General features: G+C 38.9%; 1 protein-coding gene across 1 annotated transcript in view; it reads right to left on the bottom strand.

Annotated features, from left to right (window-relative positions):
• LOC122643259 (putative PAP-specific phosphatase, mitochondrial) overlaps positions 1-16,066 on the bottom strand; it is a 50,699-nt gene extending 34,633 nt beyond the window's left edge. Inside the window, exons 1-8 of the mRNA XM_043836903.1 lie at positions 15,835-16,066; positions 15,648-15,744; positions 15,442-15,544; positions 15,035-15,246; positions 14,566-14,625; positions 2,691-3,079; positions 203-281; positions 66-116 (exon numbers count right to left, since the gene is read on the bottom strand). Coding sequence (XP_043692838.1) covers positions 66-116; positions 203-281; positions 2,691-3,079; positions 14,566-14,625; positions 15,035-15,246; positions 15,442-15,544; positions 15,648-15,744; positions 15,835-15,941 — 1,098 coding nt within the window. The 5' untranslated portion in view covers positions 15,942-16,066. The remainder of the gene's footprint in view (positions 1-65; positions 117-202; positions 282-2,690; positions 3,080-14,565; positions 14,626-15,034; positions 15,247-15,441; positions 15,545-15,647; positions 15,745-15,834) is intronic.
• Positions 16,067-16,941: the final 875 nt, after the last annotated feature.

Raw genomic sequence — 16,941 nt, 5'->3', positions numbered from 1 at the left:
AGAATCTTTTTTTTTTCTTAACGTTGCCATACAGAGCCTAATAAAATCGTAGGAAGGAAGCATACCTGTCCACCGGCTTCAAGTACACATATGACTCCAGCAGCATGATCCCAAGCCTATAATGTAGATTGAGTCAAATATAATCCAGTCATCCAACATACTCTTGCTCCTCCATGTTGCCAACATTCGATATGTAACATACCTTGATAATAGTTTGAGTCCTTGCTTGAAGAATGAAAACTGAAGCCTTACCAGAAGCCACCATTAAGTACTTACACAAGCTGCAAACATATATTCATATTGTAAGAAAATAACTATCTGTAAAATAAGAATTAACTAACTGACTTTATATCCTGTCAAAGGAGAATCTAAAACAGCATTCATAATGGTTGTAACAGTGTCAGGAACTTAAACAACCACCAATCACATGAGAGAAGAGGAAGAAAGGTGGGAAACACTGCTACAGAGTTTAGTAATCGTTAGTCTCAGCAGTTCCCACAGTTGTATTTATAATTGCCAACATTAAACTTTAGGAAAGTATCCTAGATAGGAGGATAGAAAACATTATAAGAATCAAATCCTAGCTAAATTAAGTAAGAGTGGTCTAATCTATCTAGGAAACAATAGACTAAATCTAATCACTAACAACCAGCCATAATAGAGACACTCCCCACCTTTAACAATGGTAAAGTATATGCATTGCCCATCCCAAAGTTCACCATGATTTCGGCAGTAATTATCCAAGTATTGAGGGACCATACCCAAGCTTGGTAGAAATAAACAAAAAGCAGGTAAAACCTACTTTTATGTTTAGGAAAAAGAAGAGTGATGTTTGAGTTATAGTAGGAGACATAGCCAAGTATTGCCTGTCTAAGATCTCCAGGTCAAGAATTAAGCATTATTGTAGACGTAATCAATGATTGACAGTCTTTTTTTTGGATTTGATATGACTTATCGGTGATGGAGAAAATGTCTAATCATCATTTTTTAACTATTATATAAATTAGTGCATGTTAGTGTCACAAACTTCTTCAGTTCTTCCAATGAAACTCTTCAGGAACCAAAATTATTATGAAATTTCTTTTTCTTCTTGTTCCAACCAATTTTTGGGTATATACCAGGAAATTTTGAAAAGAAATAGAACAACTATAAAATCTACAAATAATAATTTAATTTACTATTTAATATATAATTTATCAAAATTCTGACCCCATATTGTTGGGATAAGGCTGAGTTGTTGTTGTTGTACATAAATAATCAAAATTCTTCATGAGAATTTTCAATTAATCTCTCATAAAAAGAATTTTTTTTTTTATTTTTATGAATTCAATATTACTTTGAGGAACTTCTAAAGCACATTTAATTGAAAATATTTCTATTGCCTCCTGTAGTCAAAAACTTGGGAAGTTAGCAAGAAACCAAACACATCAAAGATAATTCTACTTGTATGTCAATCCACACTTGCACATATATAGCTGATTTCATACAATAAAACATCCCTTGAAAGTTAAATGAAGTGGGAAGGAATGTCATCCAATATGTCTGGTGCTGTCATCCAATACATCCGGTGCTGAATGTGGATCTAGATTGGTCATTATGAGCAAACAGGTGCAACAGAAAATGTATACAAAAACTCAAATGGAGTTTCAAAATTTGAAATAAGGATATGCATCTCGTAACTAGAAGGCCACTGAACTCTAACCGACCAGATTATGCTAAGCATCTGATCTGTCACTCGAATGGCCAGAGAATTTATTCTTATTGCAGAGCCTTCAATCTCATGTCTTTCTGACGTTCTTGCTATATTTTAGATATTGCTATCCACAATTTTCAAATCAATTGGGATGGAATTCTCACTAGAGATTGATCTGCATCTGTGGGATGGTTTTAGTCCAGATTGTTCGCCTTTTTCCTTCAGGCATACCTTAATACGTTTTCTCTTTCTTTCATTTTTCTCAACATAATTATATCTCTGGTCATCTCTGATCACTAGGGGGTGGGGGTCATACAGTCATACTCATGCCAGAAGCACCAAACAAAAGTGAAGATTTAAATCTAAGGAGTTACAGTCAATTAAATTGGGTCAACTGCAGAAGAAATCTTAAGTAACCCACCCTCCTAAGCTCCACCTCAACCAATATGCTAAGTACCCCTTGGTTCATGGAATGACTAAAATTAGATTTTGACATTAACAACCGTCAAATACAAAATTAATTTTTTACTTATCGACAAAAGGTCTTTTTTTTTTTTCAAAATTGACCAAAGTCATGATAATTACAATGGTTTCAGGTGAAACAACAGAAAATTTTCAGTTCCAACCATGAACACCATGTTGTGTTCTTCCAAATGGGTACCTTATCTTTTAAGAAGGAAAAAAGGGTAAATCTGTTGAGTACCACTAACTGTAGCAAGGTGACTGAATTGATCGAGGAGGTAATATAGAAAATCCCGACACTGTCTGAACCTAAATATACTGGTGCCAGATATTTTTACATGTCTTCTTTATTTGCACTACAATTTAATGACCTTTTTTTTAGTGCTTGTTGTCTTAGATTTATCAAAAGGAAAAAGAACAACTCAAATGAATGATATCTCACAAAAGAAAAGAAATAAATTTTCAGTGGTATAAAGTAGGAATAACTGGAAGGTACATGTAGATAATAATATAGTGAACAGATGAAGAACTAAACCTTCCACAACATGTTGGTAAAAGGGTAATTTGTCTATCTCCGATACTATCAGCATTATTTGTCGAGCTGAACAAGATGGATATAGGCAATGATTCCCAAGTTTGACTATCAGAAATACAAAAGCGCGCCTCATGAACCAAGCAACACTTATCCACAAAGCATCTGACCCAATCACTATGCACTTCAACCCTGTCAACCAGCATATCTGATAACCTCTTTCTCCATGTTCCACAACCAATATGGGCAACCATAACTATCCCTGATCCTGATAGAAGTGTTCTATCTTCCTGGTCTTCTGCAGTTAGTTGTTTGGAAAATTTTCCTTCCCAATTGGGGCAGCCCATGACCCCTAACACGATTTCCCCTTCGACTACAAGAGCCAGACCTACCTGAAATTTTGGGGTACTTAGAAAGGAATACGAACATTACCAGAAAATTAATACACTGTTTTTTAGAAAGAAATTCATCCTTCAGGAAATATATAATGAAAAGAAATTTCATAAGAAAAAAGGTTAGCGGACTTTTCAGTTTAGATATTTATAGACACCCATGACCTCCTTAATATTTCATAAAACACAAGAAAAATACATTCAATACTATGAGAAGAGTTATTAATAGACAACGATTTACATAAACAAATATGTACACTGATAAAACACAAAATTCTTTACACAAAAAGAACAAACTAAGTACAAACTGAGAATATTAAAAACTATTTCTTCCATGACTCACGTAGCTCTTATTTTTCAAGATTTGCAGGCAAGATTCGACATTTTGCTGAAATTTCACAAAATCTCGCGTAGTATTTCTGTTTCGCAAATTATCTGAATGAAACCACATGCGACACTAAAAGATGTACAAATTTCGACCGAATTTTCAATGATTCAGTCATGTTTCAGTCTGAAGTTTTGTTTTGCCAAAATTTCAGCCAAAACGCTACTCTGTCTTAAGAACAAAAACAGAAGCCCAAATGAAATTTCGACCCATTTCACTCATTCAACAGGTTTCGCTAGTGACGCTTGGAAAACCCATTTTCTAGGAAAAAAATTATTTCACCAAAAATTTGAAGAAAAAAAAATAGGGTTAATACTTGGTGTTTGGAGCTTAATTTTATATTTGTTGGACACCGTTGGCCAACTACGGCCTCAAGGAGTCGGGTTTTTTCTGTACGAAAATTAATTATTTTAATTTCTATATTTTAAAATTGTTTTGAAAAATTACAGAAAAAGGAAAAATTTTCTGTTTTAGGTTTGAAAATTCTTTAAAATTTATGAAAGTACTGTTGCTGTATTTACAACTGAAAATACTGATTCATATCTCATTCCATTATTCTTTTTTGATAAATTATGGTATTATTATTTCTAAAAAATTATAAAAATTATTTTTAATTAAGAAAAATATGAGTTAAGGAAAAAATAGAACATAGCTATATGATTGTTTTAGTAGTTTGAAATGATGTAGAGTAGCTAATAATGAATGCATTTTTTTATACAATAGTGTAACAAGATTGCAAAATGGCTGACAGCGGAAGTGGAAGCACAGCATGGAAGCATTGAGTGGCTATAGGGAATGATAGAAAAAGGTCACAATGTAATTATTGTTGCAAGATAATAAATTCAAAGGGGGCACTAGACTGATGTGGCATCTGGTTGGTGGTTACAGGATGTAGCATAATGCTCAAGGTTCCCTGGTGAGGTACATAAAGCCATGGCTACTCTCATGAAGAGAGGAAGGCAGAGGAAGTTGGAAAAGCAAAGATCAAGGGAGGAGTTTGAAGAGGCAGTCCTAGAGAGACACCCACCAGCAGCAAGGGCTGATTCAGATGATTCTAATAGTGATTACATTTCTGTTGATGTAGAGACAGAGGGAGAGAGGAGAGTAGGAGACAAATATGGCAGGCTCAGGAAGAGAGCTGAGTAACACATCAGTTGGAGAGGGTTAGGGCTGCAGAGATGGGGAAAGGAGGAGAGAGGAGGAAGAAGCAGAGGTAGTGGGAGTTGCCTTTCAGGAGATCATTTGTTGTAATATGGGTACAAGGGTAGAATTGACTTATAAGGGTATTTTGGCCTTGTACTCTTTCTAGAATATTCTTCTTCATATTATAAATAAAGTGGGCTGTGTGTCACATTGACACAAGTCATTCTCCCAATTCCCAAAATTGATTTCATCATGGTATCCAAAGCCAAGAGAAATCGACCTAGGGATTCGAGCTCTAATGCTTGAGAACACAATCGCAGCCATTCTTCACTAGATCACAGCTCCACCACCACTGTAGCACAACCACTTCCACCTCCACCTCTTCCGTGACTCTCTCTCTCTCTCTCTCAAGAAAGCTAGCCCCTTCCGCCTCTGCCAACTTTCCGCCTCCCCTACCACCGCCCCTGCCACCTCACGACCCCCTTTTCTCATTTTTCCGGGGGTTCCCCCTCTCTGTTTTCCACCTTCTCTTTCCCTTGGTGGTGAGTTTATCCCAATAAGGGATTTTTTTCTCACATTATGATTTAATTCTCCCTTTATTTTTTGGAGATTTTTATATGGTGTATCCCTTTTTTTTTTTTATTAAGCGATTAAGCTTCTGAAAACCAGTAGACATGTCAGACGAAGAAAACTCCACTATTTCCTCTGGACAAGAAGGATCCTCTGTACATCGTGAGCGGGATTTTCCATCATTCCAGACGAATTCTGTCAAACTTGACGGGAACAATTATCTATGTGGTCACGATCTGTTTCTCTTGTTGTGGGTTCCCGTGGTTTAACTAGCCATTTGACTAGCACTTCTGTTCGTCCTCCTACTGCTGGTAAGGCTCAAGATAAATGGGACATTGATGAGTGCTTAGTGATGTCCTTTCTCCTCAGTTCTATTGATCCTTCCATCTCCCAGAGTTATCTTCTTCTGGAGAATGTTGTTGTTGTGTGGAGTATTGCTAAAGAAACCTATTCTAAGGTTGGTAATGCTGCCCTGTCTTATTAACTCCGAAGAAAAATTCATACTATGGAGCAGAAGGATCTTACCCTCAGCCAGTACTACAATACCATACGGGGTATTTGGCAAACTTTGGATTTTTATGGGAAATTTACGGCTACCTGCCAGGCTCATTCTATGGCCTATCGCAAGTGGGAAGAGAACCTTCGGGTTTATGATTTTCTGGCCGGGCTGAAAATGGCGTATGACCAGATTCGTTCCCATGTGCTTAATAGGGAACCTGTCCCTTCTCTGGAACAAGCTTATGCCATTGTGGCTTCCGAGGAGAGCAGGCGGGCAGCCATGGTTCATCCCCCACCTGTAGAGCGGGCAGCCATGGTTCATCCCCCACTTGTAGACGTGCTGCTCTTCACACTACTCCTACTTCTGGGTCTGCCAAGGGGATTTTGGCTCCTACCTCTGAATTTGTTCGTGGTACTACTACATCTGCTAAATCACCGATCAAATGTGACTATTGTGGCAAGGAACATCATACCAAAGATCGGTGTTGGAAGCTACATGGTCGCCCAGTCTCGTGGGCGCAATCAGCCACGGTCTGGAGGCACTGTTGCCCATCAGCCTGTCACTGAGGACGATTCTTCTGATGCACCTCTCTCTTCTGATGAGCTGACCAACCTGCGTTGTTTGATGTCTCGGCTGGAAACTCAGACTTCAGCATCTTCGGCCCATGCCAGTGTCGTCTCTGCCACTACTGCCTCTTCTTTTGATGGTCCTGCCACTACTACTTCAGGTATTTGGTTTTATGGTCATAGCTCCTCTGTTAACCCAGTACCATGGATTATTGACTCTAGAGCTTCAGATCACATGACTGGTTCCCCTTCCTATTTTTCCCAGTATTCTCCATTGGCTGGTCATAATAAAGTCAGGGAAGCTAATGGTTCTTTTTCTCTAATTTATGGGAAAGGCCTTATTAAATATTCTCCTTCTCTTTCATTGTCTTCAGTTCTTCATGTTCCAAACTTTTCTACTAATCTATTATCTATTAGTAGTATTACTCGTGAACTGAATTGTAAGGTCATTTTTTTCCCTTCTCATTGTGTGTTTCAGGACTTGGAAACGGGCAGTACTATTGCATGTGGTAAGATGGAAGGTGGCATGTACCTGTTAGAGCAGCCTCCTACTGCACTATCTACTATGGCTTCTCTCTCAGGATCTTCTTTTAAAGCGCTTGCTGATTTGCACACTTGGCATCGTCGATTGGGACACCCCCCTTTACAAACTCTTTCTAGTTTATTTCCTGGTTTTTCTAAGTCTTGTAATTGGAACAATTTTCACTGTGATGCTTGCATCCTTGTAAAGCAAACCAGACATACCTATCCTATTTCTGATAATCGTAGTTTAGTTCCTTTCAATTTAATTCATTCTGATGTGTGGGGCCCTGCCCATGTGGTTTCATCTTCTGGTTATCGTTGGTTTGTGACGTTTATCGATTGTTATAGTAGAACTACATGGGTTTATTTAATGCAACCAAAAAGTGATGTGTTCCAGATTTTTCAACATTTTCATACTATAGTTTGTACTCAGTTTGATGCAAAAATCAGAATTCTTTGGTCTGATAATGGCACTGAGTACTCAGTCGTGACCTTTCAATCTTATTTTTCTGCCCGTGGGATTATCCATCAAACCTCCTGTGTTAATACTCCACCTCAAAATGGGGTCGCAGAGAGGAAAATCCTTCATCTCCTTGAGGTTGCTAGGTCCTTAGAGACTCCTGTGGTTCCTGTCCAGGGGGAGACTCCTGTGCCAGTGGAAGCCACAGTTCAGCCAGTACAGGAAAATAAGGTTCAGGGAGATAAGCCAATTAAAGTGTTTGCTAGGAAGAGGAAACAAGAGCAGCACAGGCCTACTACCATCTCTCCTACTCAGTTGACTGAAACGATTCCAGGTCCTGTTGACCCTGTTCCTTCTGGTAAGAAACTTTCTACTCCTCTTAGTGGTTCTACTCTGGATCTTCCTATTGCTGTTAGGAAAGGTAAACGTAGCTGTACTCATCATCCTATATCTAATATGGTCTCTTATGACTCTTTCTCTCCTAGTTTCTAGACCTTTCTTGCTTCTTTGTCCTCTGTTTCTATCCCTAACTCTTGGCAGGAGGCAGTGGCACACTCGGACTGGAAAGAAGCTATGCAGGAAGAGATGAGAGCCCTAGGCAAAAATAACACCTGGAATTTGGTTCAGCTACCACCTGGAAAGAGAGTTGTAGGATGTAAATGGGTTTTTGTAGTAAAACATAAAGTTGGTGGAAGCGTTGAGAGATATTAAGCCAGGCTTGTTGCAAGAGGCTTTACCCAACATATGGGATTGACTATCAGGAGACGTTTGCTCCAGTGGCCAAGATGAATACTGTGAGAGTGCTCCTGTCTTATGCAGTGAATCAGGGATGGAACTTATTTCAGCTGGATGTAAAAAATGCATTCTTACATGGTGAACTAGCTGAAGAAGTCTATATGGACATTCCACCTGGTTTCGATTCTCAGAGAACTCAGGGAAAGGTGTGCAAACTCAATCGAGCTTTATATGGGTTGAAGCAATCCCCTTTGGCGCGGTTTGGTAGGTTCCACAAAGCAATGACCTCCATTGGGTTCAAGCAAAGCAATGCAGATCACACATCGTTCATTAAGAGGACTACCACACATGTCACTATGTTAATTGTGAACGTGGATGACATAGTTATCATAGGGAGTAGCCAGGAGGAGATTGAGTTATTAAAATAAATTTTGGGCACTGAGTTTGAGATAAAAGATCTAGGTAAACTAAGGTACTTTCTGAGTATTGAGGTTGCCTATTCCAACCAAGGAATCTCTCTATCTCAAAGAAAGTACACCATGGATCTATTAACTGAGACGGGTATGCCGGGATGTAAGCCAGCTGAAACCTCTGTTGAACCAAACTGTCATCTCCGGTCCAAAGAAGGAAAACCAATGAATAGGGAGCAGTACCAGATATTGGTGGGAAGACTTATTTACATGTCTCACACTCGTCCAAATATTGCCTTTGCAGTAAGTCTGGTAAGCCAATACATTCAAGATCCTTACTCTACCCATTTAGATGCTGCTTACAGAATTTTGAGATGTTTGAAGGCTGCACCTGGGAATAGGATTTCGGTTTCTCATCATGGTCACATGAAGGTTGAAACTTATACAGATGCTGATTGGGTTGGATCACCAGATGATAGGCGTGCTACTTCTGGCTACTGTACTTATGTGGGAGGTAATCTTGTTACCTGGAGGAGTGAGAAACAAGCAATTGTGGCTAGTTCCAGTGCCAAGGCTGAATTTCGGGCTATGGCCCAAGGTATATGTGAGGTTCTTTGGCTCCAAGGGCTGTTGCAAGATCTTGGAATTCATGTTGAGTTGCCAATGCGATTGTATTCTGATAGTAAGTCTGCAATCAGCATTGCTCATAATCCTATTCATAATGATTGAACAAAGCATGTGGAGATAGACCGTCATTTCATCAAAGAGAAGCTCGACAGTGGTCAAATATGCATTACCTTTGTTCCTTCATATGATCAACTTGCTTATGTTCTTACCAAGGGTTTAAGTACTAAGTTATTTAGTTCCATTGTCAGCAAGTTGGGCATGATTGACATCTATGCACCAACTTGAGGGGGAGTGTTGTAATATGGGTACAAGGGTAGAATTGTCTTATAGGGGTATTTGGTCTTGTACTCTTTCTAGAATATTCTTTTTCATATCAGAAATAAAGTGGGTTGTGTCACATTGACACAAGTCATTCTCCCAATTCCCAAGATTGATTTCATCATCATTGAGTATGAGGGTACCCCCACCACCAGTACTAGATGATGTTGATGATCCCATTGAGGTCCTTTAGTAGGATCCTCTAGTATACAAGGCTCAGGATACCTAGAAAGAGAAGGCTTAAGCAAGTCTGGGGCTATTGGAAAGGTAAAGTTGGTGATGCCATTTTGAAGTTCTTCTTTCACAGCATCCCAGCTAATGCCACTAAGGGAACATACTACCAAGGCATGATTGACACTGTGTGGAAAGCTGGCCCAAGAGTGAAGGGGCCCATTGCATATGAATTAATGAATGTCTATTTACCCCACCAAAAGAAGGAACTGGAAGAGTGCATTGATACATTGAAAGGGATATGTGGATGCATCCAAGGAGAAAAATGATGCAAAGTATATCTATAAATTGCTGAAAGATGATGTACAAGAGATGGGGGTACAAAATGGTGTCCAAGTGGTGACGAACAACGGGAGCAACTTTAAAAAGGCCAGTGAGAGATTATGCACAACAACAAGTACCACCTCTTCTGAATACAATGTGCAGCCCACTGATTGACTTCATGCTTAAGGATATATAGGGAAGAGATCTATAGTAGTGGGAATGTTCGAGTGGACAAGACAAGTGACCACATTTGTCTACAACCATAGATACACTTTACAGTTATTGAGGGAGAAGTGCAATGGAGATTTGGTGAGGCCTAGCATTACTCAATTTTCCACTAACTACATTGCATTGAAGAGCTTTGAGGCAAAGATGCTTGGTTTGAGGTCCATGTTCGCTTCAAAGGAATGGTTTGGTCGGAGGGAGTTAGGTTCGCCACAAGGTAGGGCAACACAGACAACCATCTCTAGTGACCATTTCTGGCAGGATCTGAAGGTCGTTCTTATATCGGAGCCAGTAGTAAAGGTAATGAGGATAGTCGACTCTAAGAAGGCTACAATGCCACACCTATACGAAACCATAGAGATGATGAAGGAACACATACGAGTAGCGCTACGCCGCTACCACATAGTGGGAGGGCATACCTAAAGATTGTCGAGGATCGATGGGATAAGCACTTAATGCATCCACTACATAGGGCTGGTGAATTTTACTTTTTAGTTTAAGGTACTTAATTTAATTTTTATTTGCGTATTCATAAGTATTGACAAGTTCTTTATATAATTCCAAGCATACTATCTCAATCCCAAGTACTAATACAAGCGTCGACTTGGGATGGAACAATCACTAATAGATGCAATGGAAAATGTGGTGGCCAAGTTGGAGCCAAATGCAACTATACAGTTGAGGTACAATAATGAAGTGAGACTTAGTAGTCACTAGTTTGTGAAGTATTTATAAGACATGTACACTTGCTTTTGTACTAATGCGACCATTACCCATGTTTGGGATGAGTATAGATAAGGACCTTCAAGGATGCCCTTAGGACTTTCGATCGTGCAGCTGCAAAGTCTAGTAGAGATACCATAGCTCCAGGTAGGTCCACTGCATTATTTGTCATTTTGTCTCCATTCAATTCATATAAATATGTACCAAGTATAATCATTTAACATAAAAAATTTTAATACTAATGCAGGTGAATGGTGGGTGCTCTATGGGAATGGTGCACCTACTTGAGAAAGATAGCAATAAAGGTGCTCTCTCAAACATGTTCCGCCTCTAAATGCGAGTGCAACTAGAGTACATTCTCACTCATCAACTCCAAGAGGTGGAACCGATGATTGGGTCACTCACAGTTGGAGCAGTTGGTGTATGTGCATTATAACTTGAGACTGAAGATGCAGCACATACGCATGGGCATGGAGGGTGATAAAGATCCAATCGAGCTTACCAACATTTTCCAAGTAGAGTCAAATGATGAGAATCCCCTATATAAGTGGGTGAGGGATCGAGGTGACCCTGTCATAGATCAGACTGGGTGTAGGCCCAACCCCGAGATAGCTAGATGGATACGAATGTCAACGAGTTTACGGCATCTCAAGAGGGGCGTGTTCATTCAAAGACACCATGAACTTTTCAGTCTCAGACTAGAGGGGATGATGATGACATTGAATGGTTGCATATTAGTGGCCATACTTACACACCGTCCACATTTGATGGTGATGGTGATTAGGGTGATAGACATGTAAGGATGCATGAGAGGTACCACGAGCCGAACCCGGAACCAGAGCTTGAGCTGATCTGATTCACATGTGAGACTTAGTTTGATTATGCCACATAGGATGAGGACCATGATGCATGTGCAAGTTACTCGAGAGGCCCACTTTGCCGATTTATACCATCACCTGAGGAGGAGGATAGCATGGAGCCAATGGACATCGATGTTACGAGCTTAATTGACACTCTCAGAGGCCTAAGTATGGGCGAGAGTAGTATGCATGGGGGCAGTGCCGCAGTGGCGCACACCAGCATATGGCACGAGAAGCACCAGTTCTGAGTTTGTTGGGTATGGTGGCTATGGAAAGTTTAGCTCTTCATTTTCATTACCTCTGATTATGAGGGTCAGTTACACAGTGGCTCATCATTTATGGACAGCATCTTCTCGTTCCTAGACCCCAACATACATGTCTGTGCCGGTTCAAGGATCTGTAACCAGTAACTGCAAGTGGAAAGAGAGAGAGAGAGAGATGAAGAAGAAAGGAGAGGAGAATACCCAAGGAGAGAGGCAACCGAGAGATTGCAGTCTCCCTCCAATGTATGTATTAATAGAACCAAATCAGTTACTATCATAGCTGGGATAGGAAGACAATCCTAGTCTAACAACAACTAGGAAACAACCCAAATAAGGAAAAAGCAAACTGACACCTAGTACAACCTAATATAAGGAAATAACAAGGAAAGAAATAAAAGCAACTAATAGTCCACAAGAAGCCAGTGGTTGTGTCTGCTGGAAGGGGCTCATAGGAGTGTCACTCTATGATTACAAGGGTGTGGGGGCAGGAGTTGATGCAGATATGTGTCTAGGAGTCAGATCCATCTGACAGTTAATATCAAGAGAAGGGGACCCCAACTGATATGGATCTACTAACAAGGTAAAAGTAAATCGACACATCATACATCACTATTATGTAAAATATTCAAGCATTACTTGATCCAAAAATGAAAAGGTTTAACAAAAAAGTACGTAAACTCACAACAAGACATTACGAAGTATAGTATAAACTACAATCCAAACAGGAATCAACATGTAATAATACAAGCAATAGTTTATGTTGTGTGCATGTGCAAGTAATGGGTACATATCCCTTCGGAAAAAAAAAAATTCCAAATTTGGAGGATCTGATACTTATTCAGACATATTGTGTCAAAGAAAGAAATGTACCAAGGGTAGAATGACGAGTGCAGGTGATGTAGGACAGCCTAGTGTTTCAAAAACTAGGGCTGAACTACAATAGAAAGGTGGTGGGAAAAGGGTAGAATGGTTAGGGTTTTAAAGAATAGACAAGAAAGTGGGAAAGCTCTTTTTTTGGGGACTGTGAACAATAAAGTAGAATAAAAAAGAGGAGAGAGAGAAGGGATCAATCTGTTGGAGGGATCAAGACAGAGGAGAGGAAAGAGAAAGGCCTTCCCTTGGCACACACTTCTAATAAAATTTCTTCAATACAACTCTAATTGATTGGGGGTTCGTTACATATTAAAAAGAAAACCAAAGTCTCCCAAATTTAAAACTCTTAGGTACCTAAACTAACTAAATTAACAGGACTCTAAAATACTAACACTTAGAATTGCTGAAACTTAAATTGTCTAAATAACTTGGCCCCATACAACTAACCAAAAGATGACTCTTTATTGAATGAAAGCCAACTACACTACCTAATGGACTCCACTACTAGTTAAATATCTACATTTGTACACCCTTTCAGACCCTCACTTTTGGGTCTTATAATTTACCCCATTACAACTAAAACCTCAAAGAATTATAAGCCCACAGATAAATTTTGTTCCGAGCCTCCTCGAGTTTTGGCATTGAGAAGAGTAACCATGAACAGTACTCATTACACCCAGAATAATTAGATTTTTCTTTTCTTTTACGTTATTTCTTTATTGGTGCAAGGTTGGCCTTTCATACCACGTATTTCAATTATATATATGTATATATATATATATATATATATATATATATATATATGTATATATATATATATATATATATATATATCTTCAAAGTTGCCAAAGTGCTCCTATCTCTCACCTATGGATATCAGCATGCTGAGAAAATCACGAATATCTTGCTCTGCCTTTTTTTAGTAGTCAATTTATATTGCATTGCGAAAGCAGGGGTAAGGCTGAGTACATTATGACCCTCCCCAGACCCCGCAATGGCGGGAGCCTCATGCACTGGGTACGCCCTTTTTTATTGCGTTAGCTCTGGATTTCCTATAAAAGGAACCACAAGGTTAATTATATAGGGTTCCTGCACTCCGAGAGTGGCATTAAGCAAGTCATCACATGGACATAAATCCTTTCCCATTTCAGACGCTTCTACTGATGTCTGGGAGCATAGTACACAACCAATAAGCTCCCTCGCAAGATAAACATCTCCGAAGATCAGTGTTTGAACTACAACTGACTCAAGAAATAAGATGTATGGCATCCCACTTTTTATTCAACTAGCATGAATTTCAGAAATTAAATATTTTAGCTGTCAGTTTGTTTCCTTGTCAAGTTCCATCATTTAGCAGTGAAGCCGATGATAGATCTAATTGTCCAGCTTCTGAGAACATTTATTGGAACTTTATAACTTTTAGTAGGACATGACCTGTGATCACAAAAAAATTTTGGCAACACCCATAATAGCATTGCTTAGAGCACCTTTACAATAGCAAATCAAGCATCTTTTCAGACTGGAACAAAGAATAATAGCAGATATCGAAACCAACACAACAAATCATGTGATTGTTCAACATCATATTCTAGAGGCACATGTACTGGTCATAAGAATTAGGACATTCTCCTTGCAAAAAGATATCCACTTTCAGTACATTTTACAAACAAGCATGATATTAAAGGGAGGTTTGACTCAACATTTTCTCATAAAACAAGAAGTAAGAAAGATTGTGGAAAAAAGAGGGAACTGGGGGAAAGAACAACAACAACTCAGCCTTACTTATCACATGAACCGGGGGAAAGAACATACCACATATAAGGCCTCACCACCTTTCAAAAAGCCCTTAGTGCCATCAATTGGATCAAGTACCTGGATCAATCATATGATCATAATGTGAGGAAAAGTATGCAATTTTGCATGTACAAGAATCAAGATTGCCATGCAGAATGACTAAAACAGAATCAGATAACATCCAATGATTTCCTATGGGGTAAACGAAAAAGTAGGCTTCAACACCTGGAACAAGCTGCAATATTCTGAGGGTGATGGAAGGCCAAATGCAGACCACTGGAAGGAAATGGAAATAATACAACAGCACAGTATTGCATTCTCTTTTTAGTAATTCCATCATTTAACAGGAAAAAAAAAACACTACCTTATAATGTTAATAAATGAATTTTATCTAACTTCCTAATTAAAGACAGAAGTAGCAAGCTCCAACAGCGAAGAATACAAGGCATTAGTGAAAGAAAAAAAAAAGCATATATGCTAAACGAACCCAATAAATAGCAGGCTTGGTTCCAAAAGCAAATGCATCCTTTCCACCTCTATCAATAGCTTCCAAGACATCATCTTGGCTTAATAATTCGTCTCCAAGACTTGCTTTATCAATTACAGCACTTACTACAGCTTGCGACAGAGGAGTTGAACGTATGGATTTTGAGTCCTCTTCAGCCACCAAAGGAATTGATGGAAACAATCTACTAAGCTCTGTCAGCACCGGCAATCAACAGAAGAAGTAAAAAAATATATATATATTTGGATTAACACTACAATTATAAATCTTCTTAGAGCGAGAATATGACATTTGGAAACTAATTTTGAAACAAAACCACGTAATGTTGAGGGAGGAGGGGGAGTCAAATTAGCACCAATAATTCTGGATTAAAAAAATTAAAGTCCTACCTAAGCTAATTAGAGCTTGCACCCCAAAATCGGCCACTGTGACTGGCGTCTGATCATTTTTTTCAAGAATTCGTTCATTGCTGCCAAACAAGGACTTCCGGACCTGTTTGATGTGGAAAAGAATTTGAAGCGGGGGAATATCCATTTATAATTTAAAAAAAAAAAGTTAAATCAACACAATGTAGGAATGTAGGAAGAGATTATACATCGACGCAAAGACGGCAAGATTTTTCCACGACATTTACTGCTGCTTGAAGTTCTCTGTGGTACTTGGCGTTTTCCGGCGGAAACGGTAAGCTTGATCTGAAAAATAATTTACAACTCATCAAACCATGAAAATCTCTAGAACCTAGAGCAACCGAACATCTATTTTGAACGGAAGAACCGAAATACCTCAGAGTAAAAACTCGAGGGGAGTGACTACGAGATGTGGACGAGCAACGAGGATTAAATAATTGACCAGATGAGATTCGAGGAGAAGAACAATATAAGAGATCCATAGTAGGAGAGAAACTAGGGTTTTGTTTTCATTAGACGTCTGCCGGCGATAGCAGTATTAATCATGGATTCTTGGTTGGTTTATTCAATTATTGTCCACGGCGCTCTCCGAGTGGAAGTGGAGAGTGCAGACAGAAGAGCCGGTGATACTACTTTCATGTTTTGGTGCTAAAAACAACATGATCGCTTACGAATTACGAGTGGTTGCATAAAACTGGAGCACGAGTCCAAAATCCAAATCAGCAACCCACTAGGGACTCCGTGACTTGTCCCCCCTTATCTCTTAACGTGATTACGTGACTTGTCTCCACCGATTAACGGAAGGAAACGGAGCAACGGTTAATAATTTTTTTTATTTTATTTTTAATATCTTCCCGCCAGCACGACGTGCCTAATACGGACTTGTGGGTAGCAGCCATCGTCCTGGCATCGCTTTTGGAATTGACACGTGGACATATGACCATCCAATGGTCATTTTTAAAAGGGTAAATTACACGTCACCTTCTTGTTTTCAAACGAAACTCAAATCACCCCTTGGTTTTTGAATAAACTCAAATCACCCCTTGGTTTAGACACCAATATGACAAATTAGTCTTTACTATTAGTTTTATGTTGTTAAGTGATGATGTCAGCCAGTTAAATAAATTTAAATTCCTAAACTACCCTTGACCAATGTTGAAGATGAAGGAAGAGTAGTATTATAAATTTAATTCTAATGTTTTAATACAAGGGTAAAATAGTCTTTTCACACCATTAACTAACAGCAAACTAACACCGTTACTGTATAAGGGGTGATTTGAGTTTTTTAAAAAACCAAGGGGTGATCTAAGTTTCGTTTGAAAACTAGAGGTGACGTGTAATTTACCTTTTTTAAAATATTTCAAAAATTGTTTGTGAAACTTTGTTTTTCTCATCAAACTAAGACGGATCGGTCAAATAGATCGAAACCAACCAAACCAGTTTGGTTTCAAAACAAAACCCCAAATTTTGGGGAAAATCGTT

The sequence above is a fragment of the Telopea speciosissima genome, chromosome 1, assembly GCF_018873765.1.
Source record: "Telopea speciosissima isolate NSW1024214 ecotype Mountain lineage chromosome 1, Tspe_v1, whole genome shotgun sequence".
NCBI classification, from domain to species: Eukaryota; Viridiplantae; Streptophyta; class Magnoliopsida; order Proteales; family Proteaceae; genus Telopea; species Telopea speciosissima.
This window is presented reverse-complemented; position numbering and strand designations above follow the sequence as displayed.